This window comes from Caretta caretta, chromosome 9 (genome assembly GCF_965140235.1).
Source record: "Caretta caretta isolate rCarCar2 chromosome 9, rCarCar1.hap1, whole genome shotgun sequence".
NCBI classification, from domain to species: Eukaryota; Metazoa; Chordata; order Testudines; family Cheloniidae; genus Caretta; species Caretta caretta.
Window position 1 is genome coordinate 92839338 of NC_134214.1, and position 24233 is coordinate 92863570.

Sequence of the window (24233 nt, forward strand, 5' to 3'; positions counted from 1 at the left end):
CGTACTACTTAAACATCTCCTGAGAGCTTTTTCAGCTCTTTTGAGCTGCTATTCTTGGCACTGAATCTTTGGGCTATTTTGAAATGAGGCTATAAAGCCTGGCATTTCCGGGTCTGGGCCATGCCTAGTGAGCCCCTGGGATGAAACTCACCCCTGTGGAGAAGGCCAGTACATTTAAGTGCACCATTAAATTTGTGCGTAAGTCCTGTGCTGGTTGTCAGCAAATTTAGAAACTCATTTCTTTTCAGACCGGTTCCTTAGCCATTTAGGATTGGGTGGGGATAGACAGAATCCTTTCCCACCGTCCTGCGGATGTTCCTGTGGGGGTGTGCCATACCACTTATCTTGCCAGAAATGGCATCAGCAAAATTTAGCTCCACAATATTGAATCACTTCAGTTCTGCATAACGACTCAAATGAATTCTTTAAAAATTAAAAACAATGAAAACTCTCCTGCAAACAGTGCTTACCAGAACTCACAGTTATTGTATCCTGGGAGAGGAATGAGAAAATAGCTTAATGCAGAATAATTTATAGCTATAAAATGGGTTACATTTTCATAAAAATTTTATTTTACTGTTTTTTTTAAATAATTCAATGCACTGGCAGTATAATTAACCCCTCTATGAGAGACACAAATGTACCAGTTCAACCAATATTATTTATATAGAGACATTGTGTTTAAAAACAACAAAAGTACATTTAAAATGTTTGTACATAAAGTATTACTGTTATTTAAGAAGGAACAAAATGTAAACAAAATGCATAATTGTGCAACACATTGGAAATACAAAGCAAAACAGGCAGGATACAATTTTATACATATAAAGCAAAAGAAATCAAACCTTTATAACTATACAACATTTCAGTAATTGCTTGACATTTTAACAGTTACCTTGGTCTGTACAAAACATCTTAACTTATACGTAAAACTTTACAAGAATAACATGCTTGTTGAGAACAAAGACACCTTGTGGAATTGCAGCAATTATGGATATGATATTTGCACACGCACAAAAAAGGCTAGTTCAAGGATAAATCAAAAGTAAGAATGCAAGCTAAAGGGGTATTTAGTAAATTACAATCTAATTTCAATGGCTAATTGAGAAGAACATCAAGGTAGAAGTTAAATCTGACTTTGGTAGGAAGGCCAAGAGGTCTTCATGATGTCATAGTGGCCAGTAACCAGAACAGAAGGTATATAAATGTTCCTGACATTTTGGTTACTTCTACACATACAAAAAAAGCACCCAAAACAAACAAAAAACCCCAACAAACTCAAAAAACAAATTTGAGCTTTTTGTCACAATAGTCAGAGATGGAGGTGAGAAATCACAGATTTTTCTAGACTAATCCCAACACTAGCAGGTAAAAAACAAGACATGTAGAAAGAACAAACATCCCTTTAGTTTGCCATTATTACTTTTCCCATATGTTAGTCATCTTATTCGGTTTTTCAGCAACCAGAAAACTTAATCCGAACTGTACCATTTTAAAAACAATTGGGCGTGGGGTTGCTACAGCTAAAGTCAAAACACAAACCAAAAGATGGCTTGAAGGTAAAACAAAAATAACCAGATCTCTAAATCTGTTTTCAAACTTTGCAATGATATGTCCTAGGCCTCATGAACATTGATTTTTTTTTCTTAAAAGAGTATTTCAGATTCAGAAGAAGATATGCAATCCAGAGATGTCACGAAAATACACGAAGGAATAAAATATACAATAGTCTGTGGAATTACTGGGACTGTCAGTTTGGATAAAATGTACACCGAGTTTATGAGTGTCCTCACATGACATATATGGCTAAAATTAAACTCCTGACTGCATCCAAGTAACCTATTTAGGCCCTAATTCTGCCATCCTAATGATGAGCGGTAACTTAGTCTGCTTGTAGTTAGCTCCACTGATTTCATTGGAACTAACTGTGGATTAAGGTGCTCAGTGTAAGTAAGAATTGTAGAATTGCGCCCTTAATACATATTTTCAATGATTTTTAAATATACAAAATTTCATTTGGCTTAGAAAATTCACTTCAACCCTCTGAAATGTCTTTGAGCAGGAGTAACAGATTCCATCTTTATACTGCAAGTATTTACGCAACATTTGAATGTATTTGCCATTTTTCTATGTAAGCTAATGCTTATGCCAGGAAATATTTAAACTGAGGGGTAATGAAATTGCACCATGCCTTTTAGTTCAAAACAAAACAATCTGCAGGACTAGACTGCAGGCAGAAATTCACCTCCAATTCTTTTAGCAGGGATTATCTGATGCTTTAACTTTTAGAAAACAGCTTGAGTATATATTTGTAGAGCTGCACTTAATTCACACAGCACAGGCTGTAAAACTATACAGGCCCCGTTCAGGCTGTGTAAATCAGCTCTGACATCAATGGAGCTACCTTGACGGAAGGCATCTGGGGATGTGGCTGATGACTTTCAGAAACCTACAATCGTTGTTCACGTCCTACGTAAAAATCAGCAGGGGAAGCGCAGAGTGAAAATTTAAACGACATCAGACAAAACACAGGACAGCACTAGCTATTGAGTTATTCTCAGTTCTGAGGGTACTTCTTCCAGGCTGTGTGGTCTAATGTTGCTTTACAAAGTACTCTAGATTTCGTTGCTTTGCAAAGTCCATTTCCTTATAGACAAAACAGGAATAGCTTCATTAGCATGGTCAATAAACAAGAAGTGCGATGATAAAGCTTTGGGAGTTCCCCTGCACAGAGATATGTTGGCCAAAAATTTAAAAAGGTTTGGGTTTATGGGCCAGAGCCTCAGCTGTGTATATTGGAATAGCTCCATTGAAATCAATAGAGTTGCACCAACCTACATCACATGAGGATCTTGTATTCTGGTTTTTCATGAACCATAGAAAGAGTTTGCTGTTGCCAGCTATTCAGTTAATTGAAAAATTCTGGAGTAAATGCATCCTGCCAATAGGTCAAATCCCTGATGTTCTGCCTCACACTTATATCCCACTGAAGTCAAAGTTTTTTTACCTAAGTAGGGGCTGAGTACATTTATGGGCTGGTCACAGATCAAATCTGCTTACAGTTCCCCCAGCGTAGATCTAGAGTAACCAAACTGAACTCAGTGAGTCAGATCCGACCTAAGATACAGTTACTTCCACTGAAGTAACTGATTTAACCTACTTGAGGATCTGGCATAATGAGCCCAATGTTGATCTCAATCACTCCATTATTAAGGGTAAAATAAGAACAGAATTTGGACCAGAGAATTCCATTGAAGATATTTGAGTTGCTCTAGATTGCCACTGCTGTTGGTCAGAGCACCATTTGGCCCCCAGTATGTAATGTGGGATTTAGCCCTAAATTATAAGTAACATTTCCCTAAGTATTTTTTATAATGAAACTCATTTATGAGCCTGATGCTCTGATTGATACAGGTCTAAATCAGGAGTAACTCCATTTACGTCAGTGAAGTTACACCAGTGCAAAACTGTTGTTACTGAGAGTAGAATCAAGCCCAATATGGGGAGTAAAGCATTGTTGGAATTTGTTGGAATGGAATTTGCATATAGTGGAACTCACGTTCCAGTAAAGTAGAATTAAAGACCCAAACTGGTTCACACACAAATCCAGCTCATCTTGCTCATTAGTTAATATCATTGAAATTAATGGGACACAAGTGTAGATGTTCAGGCTCCGACTGGAGGCATAGCTCTGGAACCCCATGAGGCAGGAGGCTCAAGTACCCTTGTGATCTGCAGCTGCTCCGTAGTCTGAGGGTAGGGTGGGGGTAGGGGCGGGACTTCTTCATCTACCTATGCCAGAGGTACCCAGGCCACAGACTGCTATGTGGGCTGGTTTCTGGGTCCCTGGAATCAGTCCTTGGTGAAGTTCTGTGGGGGAAAAAATGACCTTGCTACAAGAAAGGGACTGTAATGACAATATTAGTGCACTGTGTCATGGAGCCACACAGTAAGGCAGGTTAATTCATCAGACTGGGTTGAGGTGCACAAGGCCTTCTCATGACATAATATCACAGCCGACAGGTTTCATCAGGCGTATCAATAATAATAAATCCCTTTTCACAGATGTACAAACAGGTCAAATTCAGAAAGTTACACTCATGAAGTCATCCCTTCTTCAGTAGGTTTCCAATTTCATTAAACAGTGCTTCACATTTCTGCCATACATATTTCTACGTACCCTCTGATTCCAAGGACAAATCATCTTCATGGTACTTCTTATGAAGTATTTCTGACACAGTAAGGTTCTCATCTAACACCAGTTTTACTCTGTAACGCCTTTTGTTTGAAACGGCACTCATTTCTGCCAGTGTAAACCTACCGAGTCACATTGGTCTACATGCTGCGTGAGAGCCAAATCAGGCCCTTTGACTTCAGTGGATTTAAACTGGTGTGAGATCAGAATCAGGCCTGCTGCTATCTGAAGACCGCCCCAAAAATACATCAAACGGCTTTGAAAAGTGCTAGCTGAAATAAAACTGTCAAGAGTAAAACTTAGAGATAGGCTGTGTAAAAGACCCCCAAAACATGATCACAACTGAACTTTAATCAGGGAAAAACATTGGTTGCTCATTAGGAAAGTTAAGATAGTGAGGACCATAATGATTGAGCACTTAGCCTATATATTATTAGACAATACAGAATGCCTGGATATGATTTTGTGTCTATGGAGCTTCTTCTTATTTATTATTTGTATTATCATAGTGCCTGGGAACCTCAGTCATGGACCAGTACCCCAATTGTGCTAGACACTGCACAAAAACTGGCCAAAAAAACAGGTTTTCTGTTTTGGAAGTGTAGGAGGGTCAAGAAACGGACCTCTTCCAATCCTAACATGATTTATCTTATTTGCCTTTATAAAAATCACCTCTAGGGGGCGCACATTTGATCATTAAATGCTACATAAAGTAAAACTTGCAAATGGGGCAAGGAGCATAAGGATGGTGGAGTGGTCCTTATTTTTAAACTTTCTTGCGATCTTTCCTTCTCCAGAATTCCCACCGAAATACAATAAAATCAGGTAGACTTGCTAGCAATTCAAAGGCCCATTCATGTGCTATACCAACACCTCAGCGGGTGGGGTCTGCACAGCTGGATGATACGCACACAATATGTTTAATATGCAATATTATGGGTGTATTGAGACTTTTTTTGCCTTCCTAAGAAGTATCAGACACTGGTCACTGCTGGAGGAAGGATACTGGATGGCCTGGTGGTCTGAGCAAATGTGGCAAATACTCCCTATGGTATGCTGATGGAATATGCATATAAGACCTGATCCTTCACCATGAAAGTCAATGGGAGTTTTGCCATTGATTTCCATGAAGACAGGATCAAGCCTGTGCAGATGCCATTGCTTTCTACTGTATTTCAGTTTGCTTGGGACAAGAGAATGGGGCACATTATCTGACTGGGGGTAAGGGCCCTTTTCTACAGAGGGACACATTAATGTCCCCGCTACCACATAAAAGTAATGCTTCATCAAGGAAGCTCACTGCTCACTTCCTTGTAACCGAACTTTTCTTACATCTCCAAACAGTTATTAAAGGTCCCATTGTTGCCACTGAGCCTTTCAGCCTTTTAAGCTTTCTTTCCCTGAAATAATAATTTGTTTAAAAAAATAGAATTAAATACCCACAAAAACAACATGACAAAAATATGTCCTTCAAAGTAGCTAAAAGTTGGTCACAAAGTTTTCAGGGAGGAATATCCTAAAAATCTTTGAATTTAGAAGCACCCCAGAAATTAATTTTAGCTAAAGGTTCAGAGTTAACGTCTTATATACTAACCTAGGATGTGGATCATTTTGTTTCATAAGAAGGAACCAAAGTCCTTGACCTTGAGTCTTTTTAAAGACAACAGACCTCCCCTATCTTCCCAGTGAGGTCACCTATAAATAAAACAATCAGTATTTACACACTGAGCTTATTAAGTGACCAAGAGTCCAAAGGTCATGCAACAGCAAGAAGAGGGCCAAATTCAACTCTGAGAAACATGCTGGGAAGGATGCCACCAAATGCTCCCAACAAAATGACAAGCTCAACTGGAAAAAAATAAAAATCCAGATTAAAAAAAAATTATTTAAATAAGCAAAGCTAAAGACGTGTGAACAATGGACCAAATCCTGCAATTTGTATTCGGGTCCAAACTTTCCCTACTCGCAAAGGAAGTTTTCTTGAGTGAGAAGTGCCCTAGGAAAAGCTAGCCCTATATTTCAGGTGAGCAACTGATGCGACCATATGAGGCATATGGTAGCATTCCTAAACTTTCCCCTCAACTGCATCCACTACTATGGACCTCAGTTCCTTAATGAACATCATGTGTCTGGGAAATACATACTGTTCTCAGAGTAGGCACAAGGCCATACCCACCATTTAAGACCAATGAAGCCCACCACAAGGTGTGTAAGGACCTTGCTTGAGCACTTTGGACTTTGCTGCACCGTCATTTTGCACTGATGGATCCCCGATATTTTAGACTTTAGTCCTTAGCCTGTGTGTTCCCTTTACCATAGTGCTATGCATATTGATCTAAACATCACTTAACATGCCACCTCTTGCAATGTTTGGTGTCTTTCTGAAAACCCAGCTGCAGGTATCAGGAACCTGCATGAGCATTCCAGCTTTCATTAAAAAAAAAAAAAAAGATATTTCTAGTTCTCATGGTTATGGAGGGACGCTTGAAAACATGACTTGAGTGTTGCTTAAAGACTCAGAAATGATAAGACAAATAAAAGGAACACAAAATATGCTATGAAAAAAACCTCATGATTTTGAAGACAGCCTCATAATTTTGGGGGCCTCTCTCACGGTCTTTGACAGGGTGACAGAGAAAAAGCCCAGGCAGATACATTATCCCCTCATACATCAAAACTCTTCCCCTTCAAAATAAGCAAACAATTTCATTCAATGAAATCTACTTGAAATGATAATTTAAAGAGTACAATTACTCCATGAAGATGCCATGTTGGCATTTGAAAGGTGATGAATATAGTGCCTGTAAAAGTGCAATAATCCTTAATAACTAACCCAAAAGAAGCATCATCCCCAAGGATAAGAAGGTAATTCACTCTCCATGTTTAATTTGTTTCTAAGCTGCTTTTGAAACAAGACTGCTAAATAGTATGTTGGCTTGTGATCCTAGGCTTGACTGCTGGACTTCTTATAATTGTGCCATTGATTCAACATACATTTCAAACTAAGTCACAGGAGGCAAAATCAGGTTGGCTAATTCTCTAAGCTGTCTAGGTAAAGGAGATGTGAATGTATGTTAAATTTTGAGATAGGCGTCTGTTTACTACAAGCAACAGGGGAAAGATAATACCCTGACTCGGAGAGGGTAGCTGACTCTGTGAACAGTCATGTCTCTGAAGATTGTATTTCAAGATATATATATAGCCTTCGTAAATCCATGGCAGGCTAGGATTTCAGTCTACGTTAAAATAATAAGAGAGAACAATGTTCTTCATTACGCTGAATAGTTAGTCAATCCAATAGGAGAGGCCTTACAAAGAGAATGAAAAACGGAGGTCACAACCAACCCATCAATACTTCAGTTCAGTTATCAGAAACACCGACGCTCATCTGTTAAATAAAAAGCTGCGTGTTTGAAAATCACCCTCTTTTTATGGTTATGAAGGGTTCTTGATATCCTGGTTTTATTCATTAGAAAAAAGAGCCAGAATCAGTATGATAAGTTCTTTTGGATTCATGTTTCAGCCATGTTACCTGAACTCCTCAAAGAACAGATAAGGGTACATTGCTTACTTTCGGAACAGGAATGTAAAACTAATCCAGGATGTGCATGTTCTGTCCTTTATAGACTACCCCATCAGCATGATTTATCTAATGGTATACTTCCCACACTGGCTACATTTACAAGACCTCGTTGTGGAACAAAATATTATGATTTATAGAATTTTTAAAGGTATTTATTAATAGGAGCTAATACACAATTGTTTAAAAAGATAAGTTTATCTTAAAATATGGATTGGGCGCAATCCTTATTGGAAACGTGTAAGACCTGTTTTAAAAACCTAGCAGTCTGAACCTTTTAAATGCAAATTTGTCCTATTTATCTGGTCACAATCCAGTTAGTAGAATCCAATATCTTGCCCGATTAAAGGATATACAGGCTTATATATCAAAAGGAAATTACAATTAAATAATGTCTGGATGATACTTAATACACATGTCATGTTATTTCAGTGAGATGTGACCCAGAATGATATTTACATTGCCAGGAGGGGATTTTTTTGTTTATATAAATGAAATTTACAGTTTGATAAGGTGTGCCAGCATTACATCAAGAATGATATGAGGCCATTTAAAGTCTTGTAAATTACCGATATAAATTCATTTTGTTTTGTTTCATGCACAATTGCTTCCTGCAGGGCTGCCACAAGACCAACGCAGCTTATAAGGAAAAAAAAAAAAGGAACGAGTGAATGAAATGGTCTAATTTATTCAAGATTGCTTTGAAATTTTCTCTGAATTGTCTCATGATTATGCATGCGTTAAAGGAATGGTCAAAATATGACAGCATGGGTAAATAAAAATGGAACTTGGAAAATGGGTAATTTGGAGAATTGGGAGACTGAAGTATTCATGGCCATTATGAAGCAAATATGTTGCTTTTGGGTAAATGTAGTGATTGCCTTTAATTTGTCATTGTTTTCAAGAAAGTAAGATAATACTGTCTGCTTCTAATGCTTGGAAATCAACAAAACAGGTGTAAATTAATGCCCCAGGGTGTTGGAAGTGCCTCAGCAGCAGCCAGTTAAATTGCTAGCGAATCTCATCAAGAATCCATACTTTCACATACAATATCAATGTTTATAATGTAGCACTCCTGTTAACACGTGCTGTCACTGAGTCGCTATGCAAGAGGAGATTGTTTGCCAAGAAAAATCATGGAGGAATATTTGGTTGAGACCAAACAGTAGGACAGAAAGTTCACCCATTGAGTACATGAATGGTAGCTAAGACTATGAAAGCCAACGTTTTGAAATTGCCTAATCAACTGCCTTGTTCTGCCCACTTAAACTGGTAAGCCAACAATAAAGAGAAAAGAATATCAAAACCTCATTGCGTAGTGTGGCATCTTTCTTTAATCATTCCTCCCAATCTTTTATCTCTTGACACCTTTGGTGATTTTACGCTACATACCTATAAGATGTTCAGAGCCCTTTTTTAGAGACCAGGCCTATATAAAGTAGGAAATCTTAGCAATAAACAGTTGCAGGTAACGATGCCAGAACTAAGCAGTGAACAGCTTGGCTTGGGTTCAGAGGACAATTCTGAGTGAATGGCTATAACTTCTACTAATTTATTTCAGAAGAGAATTTTCATATATACCCTCATATATTTAAGACGTTTTGTACTATTTCTCAGGAATCCATATCTTCTCAAAGTGCTTTTTTTATTTTCACTCGAAGGCAGTGTCGACTTAAAACAATACTGCAGGGAATGTACCGTTCCATAAAGCACATAAGGATAGCAGGATCCAGGAGACGCAAGGCATAGAAATTGTCAAAAATGATTAGATGGTACAACACATTCTGCTCTTGAGTCATAAGTTCCATTTATGGTGACTTCTACTTCCAATAGATAAGATATCAAAAAAGGCAATAAAAATGAAGTTACATGAATCAAGTTCCAGAAATGAGTGGAGTTCCACCAGTGATCGTCTGTGCGCTGGTAGAGGTAGAACAATGGGGATGTTATGAAGAGGGCAGCAGTCACTTCAACAAATGTGCCTCCATGCGGAGCCAGTGAAGTCCTTGTCGAACGTAACGGACCAGACTGGTCATACTGCTGTGTTGTGTTAATGGTCCCATGACTGAGTCCAGGTCTACAAAGAACTCTGCAACACAGGAAATGGAGTCATTGTTTCAAGTAACTGTGCAGAAATACATTAATTAAGATTATTTCACGCTCAGTGGTTATGAAGCAACTAGTGAGTTCTCAGAAGCTCATGAGCCTGCAGACCTAGCATACATGAATGACTCTTGATAAGATATCTCAGGACTGTATTAATGTGATTCATAGATTCACAGATTTTAACGCCAGAAGGAACCACCCTGATGACTTAGTTTGACCTTCTCTATAACACAGACCCCAAAGCACCACACCCAGTCATTTCCGCAGCAAGCCCATCATGGCGGCTTGGACTGTAGAACATTTTTTAGAAAGATAACCAGTCTGGTCTTCAAGACTGCAAGTGATGGAGAATCCACCATGTCCCTAGGCAAGCTTTTCTAGTGGTTAATTACCCACACTGCTCAGTGATATATATAGTATATGCCATCTCACAAACCTTCCTACATTGTATATATGGAAAAAAATATATGGTATGACGTAAGTAAAAAGACTTCCCCTTATACTACTACTTGGGGTCAAACTGTGATGTTGGAGTTGAATATCCACCCCTTTGAATATTATAATGATACAGAATTGACATAAAGGAAACAATGTATTCAGAAAACTGGCTTGTGTTGCCAACAGTTATAAACAGGCCATTATATGTCACATAATGAATATAAACCACATAACAAACGTACATTGTGATACAAAATCTGTCTTGCTGAAATTATTGTATTGTAAACTATCTGTCTTTCTATGAAATATATTACATTTCTATATTGTTTTCAGTTGAAGACCTCAAAATCTTTTACAAACTGCTACAGAAACTACAGTAGATACTGTGCTTGCTGACAAAATGCAGCCACCTCTGGAGTGAAACTGTGGCAGCTTCTTAACACTACATAGCGCTTATATGGCAGGAGCTGAAGAATACTGAATGCAATTGAAACTGCAAGTTGAAACTTTAAACAGGCAGAATATCCAAGATGGAAACTGGCTAGAATATTACTACAGTGTTTACTAGTGGTCGTGTTTTGACTCGGTTGGTCTTGATTTTCTGCTGTGTGTGCCAGGTTCTCAGTTGTTGCTTGCATGACTGAAACAGCTGGGAATGAGCAGTGATTCTCTTATAGTACCTTCACCTAGTCACCAGAAGCTACTCTTGAAATGATAGAGGCTCCTTTTCTGCAACTCACAATAACCTCTGCTGGATCTGTTCCCTCCTTGCAGCTTCTGGTGTTGTGGCAGCAGGAGGAGCCGAGAGAGAGAGAGAGGTAGAGACACGCCTTGCAGTCTCAGCCACCCACTAGCCCTGATCATCTTCAGCAACTTCAGGCCCTCATAATAGGTGAGTTTGGGGAGCTTGGCAACGAGGAATTGGAAACACCCGAGGGTGAAAGAGCTCCCGGCATTGAGACGCTGCCCTGAGAAGGGGAATGAAAGCGAAATATCCCACAAAGAGCTGGACTGCTATCCTCGATCCCTACTCCATGAAAACGTCAAATTTAGGAGTGGGCCTACAGGCCATCTCTAATCACATCAGGGGGTGAAGGAAAGAGTAGAAGGCCGTGATGTTCCTCACCCCACAAAGAGAACAAGTCTATAGGAGCTTTGAGATTGACTTCAATGGGCAGGATTTCACCCCATGTTCTCCCACCCCGTTGTCTGTCTCATCTATTCAGACTGTAAACTCATAGGGCAGTAGCTGTCTCTCAGAGTATGTATGAGTATGATCCTGTCTGAAATCCTAGATATGTAGTTGGGCTGGAGGTGGTTACTCTTCTATTATTAGCACGCTGGCTGTTTCAGAGTTGGTGTGAGTATGACCCACACTGGAAATCACACCACCAGCTTCAGCATACACATACCCTCAGTGTGTTGTGTTCACCATGCCTAGCATAATCAGTAACTACCATAATGTCAATGGTAACTAATAATCACAATAAAAAGTGGTCAAGACCCCTTGGTATCATCTCATCTAAAACAGAGTGATTCCCTCAGCACCGTGCCATCTATCCCCAACACTAGGGTTCTGAAGGATGGATGTCAGCTACTGCATCACCATAGTACTGCTTCCAGCATCTGAGGGCTTCTTGGAGGTCTTCTGGGTGTATTGACCCAGTCTGATCCTGATCACCTAAGCAAATGAACTCCCACAGAAAAATGATAACAGACAAAAACACGCTATCACCCATGGGCAAGCACTTTTCATAAATCGATCACTCCATACCTGACCTTTCAATACTTGTCCTCAAGGGAAACCTGCACAACACCTTCAAAAGCTGAGCCCGGGTACTTAAATTCATTACTCTGCTCGACACTAAAACCATGGACTCCACAGACACTCGCTGGTTTTATGGCTCATTACAACAGTTGGGAACACATACCACTGCCTGTTAACCCTTAATTGCCCACTTCATTTTAAGTGGGCTCCTGCAGCATGTGTGACCCCCTTATGCTTAACAATCTAATTTTCAATTGCCCACTTCATTGGAAGTGGTTTCCCACAACATGTGTTAACTCCTTATGCTTAACAATCTGTCCCAGCTAGTATTTCGCTCAGACACTCTGTTTCCTTTCCCTGGACCTGAAGAAGAGGTCTGTGAAGCTCGAAAGTTTGTCCCTTCCACCGACAGAAGTTAGTCCAATAAAATATATTACTTTATCTACCTTGTCTGTCTCATATCCTGGGACCAACATGGCTACAGCAACACTACAAACAACTGAATCACCTGGTGAGATAAGACTGTATCACAGAACAAAGCAGTATGGCTGGAGGTAAGCATAAAAAAATCTTAGGGATATCACCAGGTATGTAAAGAAATGGCAACTAGCAGGTACTTTAATCTTCCTTCCTGTGTCTTTTTCCCACCAAGTGAAATCAACAGAATTAGGAGTGAAAAAATCCAGAGTCTTGCCAACGTTCCAGTGATCTGCACGATTGTATATTCAAATAAATAATAATTTCTTTAAATGTCAAAACTAATTTCAGTTTCCCAATCTGAAAACACGTATCTAGCATGCTACAAGCCGAAGCAACTAATTAAACCTATATGAAAGAACAGTAGACTGAAATTTACTGGATCAAACAGGCCTAAATTGCTATAGATGTGATAGGTTTCTCCTTGAGGGAAAAATGATGCAATGTGTATTAAAACAGCCCTGATTCCATAATACTCAAGTAAGGGTATGTCTACGCTGAAAAGGGGAAGATGTAGTCCAGCTAGGGAGCCTGTCCCACAGAGGAGAATGGAAATATGAAACACCTGAACTACACCTCCCATGAAGCACGTTGGGGGCACTTCCAACTGGAAATATTTCAGATTTTGACTGTTCACCAAAAATTTGAAATTTTCTGCAGGGAAAACAAAACAACCAGCCAACCAACCAACAAAACATGTTTTGATCAGCTCTAACAATCACTTTTGTACAAAGCTTTGAGATCTACAAATGAAAACCACTAATAACTATTACTATTGAAGCTAATTTTCATGAAATTGTTATTTCTCATGTTGAAATATTTTAATTATTTGCCCGTCAAAGACATTTTGTCATGCAATATATTGAAAACCTGTAGATTTCAACAAAAGTGGCTATAGTAGAAATCCTTATATTAGCATTATCTTTTATTTCTACCCAATTTTTCAAATTTTAGTATAACAGTGTTCAAGTATGCATTTTTAAGCTAATATTTAACTAGAAAATATGTCTCTCTGCCCAGAATGCAAAAGAGGACACCATATGAAGTGCTGTAAACTTCATTTTTCCCTTCAATGGCTTCTCATACCAAAATGAAATGAAACAGCAACACAAGCTATGTGTCCACTGCAGACTGAAAAAAGGAAAGAAAAGGAAAGAAATTTAAGACTAGGGGCTCAATCCTCTAAATCCTGCTCATGTGAGAAACCCTTACTGATGCAACTAGTTCTACTAAAGTCAATGGGTCTACTCGTATGAATAGGGATTACTCTCATAAGGCATTTGTAGGACCAGGCTCATTTGAACAGAAATCAAAATAAGAACAAAGAAGAGAGTAGGGCATAAAGATGCAGAATGAGATTCAGCAGCTTCTTCCCCATCCAGCTCGGGGACTGATAACATTTGCTGGGTACATTTTCTGTCTGCTGGCTGAATGCCCGAGCTATTTTGATTCAATATCAAGCAGAACATTTAACAACTCCACAACACACAGAGCTAATTACATGATTATTGTCATCTCATTCTCCTATCTGAACACCCTTCTGCATTGCCACTGATAAAATTCTGCAGCACATTTGAAAAGGAATTACTTCAGCATGTTTTGAAAATGGATGCAACTACAGAAAAAAATCCCAAATGATTGCACTGCTAGCAAATTTACTAATGTATATTAACACCGGAAATGGTGGGGAGGCCTGGACATGTACTTTAGTATTGTCCCTGGTTCTAGTTATCATTCAAAGGTAGAACACTTTAAGACCTGACCCTGCTCCCACTAAAGTCAGTGGAAATTTGCCATTGACTTTAATGGGAGCAACATCAAGCTGCAGGCATCTATATAAGATTTTATTCTGCTCTAACGTGATGAGCAAATTATGAACAGAACATTGCCCAGTTAGGCCCTGTTCCTGCACTAATGAAGTCCAGGGGTACGTTGCCATTTATTTCAGTAGGAACAGGGTGGGACCTGAATGATGGTCTATGGCTTGTCCCTAGTGAGCCAAATTGAACCTTTAGTTACATCCCCTTCCAACTTCATTGAAGTCACTGTAAACCAGCCATGAACTGCTTGCCAACACTGCTCTGAGTCAACCATGGTAAAGACTTATGCTTGATCTGAATAAATTAACTGAATCACAGACTGATGCATCCGATGAAGTGAGCTGTAGCTCACGAAAGCTCATGCTCAAATAAATTGGTTAGTCTCTAAGGTGCCACAAGTACTCCTTTTCTTTTTGCAAAGACTGATCTTAGGAAAACCAAGGTCATGGTTTCTAACAAACATGTCATAATCAGGCTCACAGGTGAACAAATAGAACATCTACGGTTCACTTATTATCCTAACTAACATGTGAGTCATCTTTACTGGATGACGACAGCAATATGAAAAGAGCCTCAGTACTCTGCGAGAGGCTGAAATGGGGAACGTATTCACCGACTCAGAAGCAGGCATCACTTGAGTCACAATCTTTGTTCAAAAAAAAAAGGAGGACTTGTGGCACCTTAGAGACTAACACATTTATTTGAGCATGAGCTTTCGTGAGCTACAGCTCACTTCATCGGATGCATTCAATGGCTGTAGCTCACGAAAGCTCATGCTCAAATAAATGTGTTAGTCTCTAAGGTGCCACAAGTCCTCCTTTGCTTTTTGCGGATACAGACTAACATGGTTGCTACTCTGAAACCAATCTTTGTTCAGTTATTTGCCAGCTGCTCTTATAACCCACTGTTCAGTGTGTGTTACACGGCCCTCTGCTGTGCTTGATACACAGATGATATGAGTTGGCTACTATCCCCAACAAGGGGACTTGGTCCATTTGCTCAAACTGAAGAGGCTTATTCTCTGAGCTCAAGAGGTCCTGGGTTCAATCCCCAATGATAACTAAAATAATAATTGCATTTCAGCTACCAAAATAGCAAAAGGAAGAAACTGAACAAGTCACCTTTGTTCTCCTTAGTCAGTTTGTCGGCCATGTCCCAGTGCTCATAGCTCCGCAAGACGTTGTTGGTGATGTTTACATGGCTGGCAGCCATATGGTGGATGCGCTGGGGGATGGTGATGGTTCCTGCTGACGAGGACCCAGCCGTGCCTGCACTGCTCCCTACAGAACTGACTGGAGATGGACTGAGAGACATGGGGGATGGAGTCTCTGTGCTCCTGGAAAAAAGAAAGGAGAATTGTTCTCATGCACACACTTCATTTAAAATCACTTCCTTTTAGGGTGACCAGATAGCAAGTGTGAAAAATCAGGACAGGGTGTGGGAGGTACGAGGCATCTACATAAGACAAAGCTCCAAACATCGGGACTATCCCTATAAAATCGGGACATCTGGTCACCCTGCTTCATTTCTCTCCCCAGCAGACTTGGAACCTTAACATCAAATCTAGACCCAGTCCAGAGGAGATGTTCAGTGATGATCTCCTGCTTTACAAGAGAGGAGAGGTTTATAAACTGGGACTGACTGAAATTTAAAAAGGGCTTTAATTCCCCCCACAAATGAACCTGTTATTTAAAAAAAAACCTCTGACAAATACAGCAATCTTTCAGAGAAAGAAGTATCTCATAGCTGTAATGATTTTTCTACTAGCTGCCAGAAGCTGCTATTGGCAGTTAGAAAACACTCAGTGTATAATATTGGTTTATTATTATCAAAGAATTCCGTGGAAACCACAATGACAATTTGCTACAAATACAGTCACCACAATAGGCAAAGTGCAATTCTTAAAAGCACCCCGCAGAGCAGTATTAGGCACTCAGGGTACTGTACAATTATGAATATCTCTATAGGGTTCTTTAAGGCTTGCTATGAAGATTTGTTTCTAATTGCCAGCCGTTCATCTGCACACTGTTTTATAAAGAGCAGTGTTTTAAGTTACCTACTTAGTGCAGCACTAATGTTCTCATATAGATTTTCTTTTAATTCTAACACCAGCAATTAGGAATCACCTGCTGGCTGCAGGCAGCATGGAGGTCATCCACTGCAATCTCACATGTTTAGAACTGTACAGCGCTGAATGATCACATGCAGCTCTTCTCCTTGAAAATTGGTCTTTTTTTAACACGATTAAGGGTTCCAAAAATCTCCCTCCCCCACCCCACATTTGGAGCCAAACAAATGCATAGGATTGCCATAAAAACACTTTAAATACAGGCTGAATTGCTTCTGGGCCCCTCGGCATGGAGGAAAGGGGCCAAACTTTGCAGAACGGGGATTCCATGCCCCTTTCCCTGTCAGGCAGCAATCACTGCTTCAGCTGTGGAGCAGCTGAAAGATCGCGCTGCTTCTGTTCCACCTGATCCATCACCCACAATATTCTTTGGAGAGATTCCTATTGACTTTAATAGGTGCTGGATCAGGCCCTATTTATGCATGGGGGTAAGGATATGTGAAGAACACCCCACATCTCGCACATACTGGCTGCTGCCAGGTAGCTTCTGGACTAGAGGAACAATTTGCCCCAACAGAATGGAGAGAGTAGTTGAGTACTGGTGTGACCTACACATTTCCTAATCCAAAGGGAAGAAAACATCCTCCTACTGGAGTATGATCGGTAACGACTCCCCTGGCTGAGCTCCATAGCATGAGACCCACATGGCATCAGCAGTTAGTAGCTATTTGCACAGCCAAGGGGTTATGTTGAAGGGTATCCTGCAGCATGAATGTTTTATTTCTGAGTCTCCAAACATACTCCAAACAGCATCTTTAATGTACAGAAGAGCTGAACTACACTTGATTAGGTCTGGGAGCAGTTAGCAATCATACAGTATGCAAAGGGACGGAGAGTATTTCGCTAAAGCCACTTAAAACAAGCTGACGCACGTCAGCCAAATAAAGTGCCTTGTTCATCGGATCTAGCCTGTTGTGCAGGGGAAGGTGCAGTGCCATTATTACTGTGGCAAGTCTATTAGATCTCTCTATCCTTGTGCTTATTGCAGCTGAAGTGAGGAAAATTTCTGTAATGAAACCAGGGAAAATTCGTTTCACTGCCAGCCTGGAACTCGGGCCAACTTTGCAGAGGTTCACAACCCTTTCAGCAAAAGTGGTCTGAACTTCCAGGGAGCAAAGCTGAGGTTTTCATGGCTTTGAATCCTGAAATGTGCTTAATTGAGTGTTCAAAACAAAGCTCAGGTGGGCTCCAAACTCACACAAACTGAAAGTAAAAAAAAAAGCCTGCAAAACCTCCTTTGGACCAAAACTGTGAGCTGCCCCTCTTAGGTATTACACACATTTGGGTACAGACTGGTATAAACTGGTCACAAATAAACTGAGGTTGGCAATTAGAAGGAGGTTTCTAACCATCAGAGGAGTGAGGTTCTGGAACAGCCTCCGAATAGCAAGGGACGGTGGGGAAGGGATAGCTCAGTGGTTTGAGCATTGGCCTGCTAAACCCAGGGTTGTGAGCTCAATCCTTGAGGGGGCCATTTAGGGATCTGGGGCAAAAATTGGGGATTGTTCCTGCTTTGAGCAGGGGGTTGGACTAGATGACCTCCTGAGGTCCCTTCCAACCCTGATATTCTAGGATTCTAGGAGAATGGGATTATATGCAGGGGACTGGACTAATGACCCAGGAGATACCTTCCAGTCTATGTTCCTCTTCTTGTCTGGTATCAGCTGATATGTGTGATTTCTCCTGCTATGGTAACTCCATGCCCCAGAACCATTGTTTTTGCAGTAACACATGTGAACTCTATCACATTACTTTGTTACAGGGTGGAATATTGCTTGTTGCTCTGAGGACCCAATCATGTAACTTCTAGGTGGTATAGGGCCCAGCTATGGGTAGGCTGTATCATTGTGGCTGAATTTCTTTAGTATGTCAGATCATGTATACGATTTTAACAGTAGCCTCCTCACATTTTGTTCTTATTATGTGATAAAAGCTTCTATCTTTGAATAAAAGAAGGAAGCCGGCATTGCACAGCAGATGCACTTTTACTCACTCATAGCTGCAAGACAGTCCGATCAGTTTAGGTGTCAAATGGAAGTGATAGCCACCCAAATGCTGGGCGGCAGCTGATCATGTTCAGAGGCTGGGCAAGAATTTTCTCCTTCGCCACAGAGTCATAGATTTTTAAAGCCAGAAGAGACCATCATGATCATCTAATCTGACCTCCTATATAATGCCGGCCAGAGAATTTCATCAAGTGACTCCGGCATCAAACCCTGTAACATCTAGCACTGCACAATTTGCACATCTGGAAAGAGACCAGATGTAATGACCAGATGTGGTGTGGCACTCATATATTTCCTTACATGTCCCCCCAGAGAAGTCTAATGGAAGTAGTAGGTTAAAGTGCTGCAAATACGTTTGCACTCAGTGGAGATACCAGGGTGGAAGCTGGTGCAGAATTTGTCCCACACGCTGCACATAGGTGTAGGGGGAGAGTGGAGTCCCTTCTGGAATAAGCCTGTTAATAATGTCATCATGACTTGTCTTTCCATACAACTATTATTATTTATTTTAGTCACGCTTACTATGCGCTAGGTGCTTTGCAAGCATTTAAGGATGATCTCTGCTCTGAGAAGCTCACAATCTAAAGAGCTTTAAGATAGACTGAATTGTTTTCATTTCAGATGCCTGTGAAGCTCTGGAAGTTCCCTTACATCTGCTCACTCAGGGTCTGCTTACTCAGTGCCCTCTTGAATGGCCTTAGCCAGGGTACATCCACACGTCAGAGCTGCTTCTGTAGTACACCAGTTTGCCCATTTAGGGGGTGTTACACTTGTCTCCAGGTACCAGCTAGCATTTGGTCCGTGAAATGTGGACAAGTGCAAGCTACTGATTTTGCCTAGACTTGCATGCATAGCCCTGAACAGGGAATAAGAGGAATCTGTGTCATAGAGTACAATATATATCATGTGCGAAAGTAAGGTAACGATGGTAACATACCTTCATTGACCACCAGATCATAATTACATTACTGTGATTTTATACTGGAGGTGAGGGTGTTTTAGCATTAATATAAAGATTCAGATAATTGGCCGACTAAGTGCCTTCACATTTTCACCACTATTACGCCTTCACTTTTATTAAACAGCACTTACCATATATCAATGAAATATTCAACGGTATTTCATTACTGAACGAATCATTGAAAAAAATCACTGCAATGGAGGTTAACTTTACTTTGGCTTCTTGAAATGACATAGTACTTGCTAGCTAATTAACAGGTATTTTTATGGCCCTCATTTGGCTTAAGGATCAAACTGTCAAAGAATTTGGTACCAGACCATATGAACTTTTCAGTCCTGCCGCGTGACTGGAACGTGACCGCAAATTGTGTAAAGTTTTAGTATGATCTAAGAGCTGATTTTCAGCTTTGAATGATGAATATAACTATCCCTCTCCTCCACCCCATCCCCCCACCGTTAACCGTGTATTTCCATGACAAAGTACTGAGTGGCAATACTCACTTTCCATTGCCTCCCCAAGGAGAGGGGGCCTGGGAGGCTTTTGAAGAGTTCTGCAAGAAACAAAACCAAAAGGTAAATACAGGAGATAATTCTCTGTTGGTTCAGGAGGAGATGCTAGTAAGATTTAAAGCAGATTAATATTGATTACAAGACCTGGTGCTTCCTGTTTTAGCTGCAGGAGCTCTGGTGCATGCAGAATATCTGCCCAACTTTACTATCTCATAATAAAATAGCTGGTTGGATAATTAGTAGGCTCCAATCAGGAGTGTGAAAGTCACTTGGTAAAAGACTCGACATACCAAAACTCCAGTAGAATCAGATGCAGTTCATAAAGAAGTGGTTTAATTATCCTTATCTAAAATTTATTCTGCAAAGTAAGCTCTTCAAAGGCTTTTCACCTTCAGGAGTATCTGCACGCTTTTCATCAGACAAAGGAAGCTTGGGGGTTTGATGTTTGGAATTAGGGGAACCTATATATTGTAGGTGAATGTGACGCAATATATATACACAACATGAGGGGACGAAAAGAGTCTGATTGTCGGGATATGAATGAAGTCCTTTGCTTTTATAGTGTGTATAAACACATACTTTCCCTACCCATTCTCTCTTTTGTGTTGGTACAGCACCTAACATATAGCAGGTGCTACCACAAGCAAACAAATAATAAAGCCCAGACATTGCGAGCTTTATTCAGATTAGATGGTATCTTATTCAGCAACAATTCCCATTAAGGGTGGTAGAATCAGGGCCTTAGTTATCTAAGATGAGTAACAAGTTGCCTCTCTCTGTAGCGACTGTATATATTGCTTTTCTTGCAAAGATTTCAAAAGGCATTCTGAAAATTCAGTTAAGCTTTACAACACCTCTGTGAAGTGTTTGAATTATTAATTATTATTATTATTATTATTATACCCACTTGATTACTTTCATACTCATTTTGCATGTGAGGTCCAAGGTCACAAAGAGAGTAAGTGGTAGCCAGGAATAAGACCTTATTTTCCTGACTCTTCAACCACAGCTTTCAGAAAATATTGACCAAACTAGATAACACCATCCAGCAGAAAACACTGGTTTGTTTGTGTGGTCTTTGCATTTCCTTAAACATGTCAACACTGAATGGAATGGCTTGGATTAGATGGTGTGTGTAGTGTATATCTGTGTGCATGTTCACGCATGTGAAGGAGAGGGATCATTGAAATAATCTGGAAGGTCTTCAAACCATGAAAAAGCAGCTTTGACATTAGCTCTCCTGAATGTCAGGAGAGTGCTGTGGGTTAGAGCTGAGTAGAAAACAGTTTTCCCATCCCATGAGAGTTTTTGAGATTTTGAAGAATGTTCTTGTCCCAAATCAGGATGAAAAGAAAAAAAAAATCTCAAAAAACAATTGAATCGGGTCAATGTTTCGTTTTGTTAATTTTAAAACATGGCATTTTGATTTTGACTTTTTAGTTTTTTAAACATTTTTAAACATATATTAATTTCAATTTCAAGTCAAAAAGCCATTTTGACCTGAAAAACCCAACTTTTTTTGTAAAATATCAAAATGAGACATTCTGACAATACTGAAACTTTTTTTTCCTTTGTTTTTTAAATAGTAAATTTGTCTAAACGGACCCTGTCTTGCAAGCAGTTTTGGTTTTGATAAATCTGTATTTTCTGATGAAAAAAAGTTCTGTTGAAAAATTCCTGACCTGGTCCCTGTACTGCAGGCCTAGAAGGGTGACCAGATGCCCCCATTTTATAGGGACAGTCACGATATTCGGGACTTTTTCTTATATAGGTGCCTATTACCGCCCACCCCATCCCAATATTTCACACTTGCTCTCTGGTCACCATAAGACCTAGTGAGTCACCTTCCACATTGAAAAGTGTGCAAAACTTCAGTCTGAACAACAGCTCTGTTTAAAGGCCCAACCCATTTAATAAAAGGCTCTGCGCTTCCCCAGCTGCCCTACTGTAAACCTTCGAACCATGCCTTCTTTGTGGCAAAGGTAAAAGACAGAGAGCATCACATAGCAATAGGAAAGTCATATTCTGTTAATATTTCCCTTTCTTAAATGTGAGTCTCCTAGACTTTGAATACAAAGAGAGCCTGAACATGCAATTCACGCACAGTTCAAGCCTGTTTTGAGTGCACATTTACCCAATTTTACACTAGTGCACAGCACCTTCACTAGATGAAGTCTCTCTTTTGTTTCAGAGTAACAGCCGTGTTAGTCTGTATTCGCAAAAAGAAAAGGAGTACTTGAGCTTTCGTGAGCATCCGATGAAGTGAGCTGTAGCTCACGAAAGCTCATGCTCAAATAAATTGGTTAGTCTCTAACGTGCCACAAGTACTCCTTTTCTCTCTTTTGAAGCTCTAAAAAAACCACTTCTGAGATCTTTTTAACTGCTTCTCAAAATATGGGCCTGATTCTTATTTACTCTAAATCCACTTTGCTCTGGCAGAGTAAAGGGACCTTAAAATGAGAGTAAATTATATTTACATGCACTTTAAGTTTCCTTTACACAACTAGGGCAGGGTAAAGTGGCCTTTTTGTAAAAGAGAATCAGGCCCAAAGCCTCTTCTTAGAAAGAAATGTTTAAAAAAAAATTGTCTACGGTAAAATATAAACTATCAAAATTTTCCTTCAGAGCCAGGCTATTTTTTCCCCAAGAGACAGTAGCCTAAATTCAACCTGGAATAAGTCTGAAGTAACTGGGAATACATTCCATGGAAGATTCTAGGCCAGTGAACGTGGGGTCTAAGCCCAATAAAGTCAACAGAAAGGCTCCTGATGACTTCAGAGGGCTCAGGATGAGGTGCTGACCAAGGAATAATGCCACTAAAGTTACAGGGAATTGTCAAGTGCAGAAGTGGTGAAAGTCAGATCCGAATCAGGCCAGAATCAGTATGTTGGTCAGAGCATGGCTGTAGGTTTTGACAAGGGTGACCAGATAGCAAGTGTGAAAAATCGGGATGGGGTGGGGGGTAATAGGCCTCTATATAGGAAAAAGCCCCAATTATTGGGACTATCCCTATAAAATCGGGACATCTGGTAACCCTAGTTTTGACACAGGATCAGTTCCATTCCCTCCTTACAAACATCCTGCCCATGTCTCCCATTGCAGAGGTTAAAGGTGGGGCTTATGTGGTGCAGTGTGAGTTGTATGAGCCCTCAGTGCTGGGATGAATGTCATTCTGTATCAGCATAAATTAAACAGACTAAAGATTACCTTAAAATATTCCATCAGAGATCTGGAGTACTTCATAGCATGGTCTTTCTTTAGTTTAAACATTCTCAAGTAGAGGAGTGATAAGCATCGGTAGCTGCAGTATTCAGGAAAAGATTGTATTAATTCCATTGCTTAATGAAACCTATAAACTATAAAACAAAAGCTGATCTATATTTTGCAGTCTCTCTTCCAAGGTTAGATTGAGAAACATAAGCAAATGGAGAAAAATAAAAAAAAAATGCACAAAAGCGTTAAAATCCTATCTTGATAACAGTATAAATTAGACAAATAAATGTTTAGTCAGCTGCTGAAGAAATCCATTTGTTACCCTTTAATAGTTTAATGGAAAACAAGAATAATGATCTTGTGTAAGCTGCTTAAGTAATTCAGTACTTTTAAAGTCCTCTAGGATTTTAGCTGTTTCTACATTGTTGCAATGGGACTCACCATAAAACTGCTAGTTTCTTGTCTCCTTCCGTGGCAGATGAGCCTGTGAAATTCTTGAGTCTCATTGCATACCTTGTAAGAAAGGTGAGGAGAAGAGGAAATTGGGCATTAAGATGCTTCGAGGAAAATTGGTGACACTCTGAGAAATAACTAGATCCGCTTCTAAAACTACAATAAATAATGACCACAATGTTTCACAGTAATGGGATGAGTGTAATATTCAACAGAAAGCAACACTTAAAATTTGGAGGACTAAAGTAAATCATCAGCCCATTTTCTGGGCCAATGAGGTGAATTATTTTGGAGTGTGTTAATGCTGCCAAGATAACATTACAGCCAGCACTCTGGGGTGACAAGCACTGTATTAGTTTGCAATGAGTGCTGGCCAAAAACATAAGGTCTCAGTCCTGTTTGCACTGAAGAGGAAAATAATATACAGCTAGGTTTTACATTTAATAGTGTGGGGTTTGAATAACACCTTCCATTCCCACTCATAAATGCCTCTGCAACGTCTTTAAAATATTTATATATGAAGTGGTATTAAATAAAGGAAAGGTCATGTTCACAGCTTTTTAAGTTCTTAGCCCCATT

The 24233-nt window shown here is 39.9% G+C and overlaps 1 protein-coding gene across 3 annotated transcripts in view; it reads right to left on the bottom strand.

Annotated features, from left to right (window-relative positions):
* Positions 1-549: 549 nt before the first annotated feature.
* The window catches only part of AFF2 (ALF transcription elongation factor 2), a 412391-nt gene continuing 388707 nt past the window's right edge, over positions 550-24233 (bottom strand). For all 3 annotated transcript variants that reach the window (XM_075132559.1, XM_048863483.2, XM_048863485.2), the window contains exons 17-21: positions 23643-23714; positions 23196-23289; positions 19980-20029; positions 15506-15720; positions 550-9864 (exon numbers count right to left, since the gene is read on the bottom strand). In XM_075132559.1, coding sequence (XP_074988660.1) covers positions 9740-9864; positions 15506-15720; positions 19980-20029; positions 23196-23289; positions 23643-23714 — 556 coding nt within the window. In that variant the 3' untranslated portion in view covers positions 550-9739. The remainder of the gene's footprint in view (positions 9865-15505; positions 15721-19979; positions 20030-23195; positions 23290-23642; positions 23715-24233) is intronic.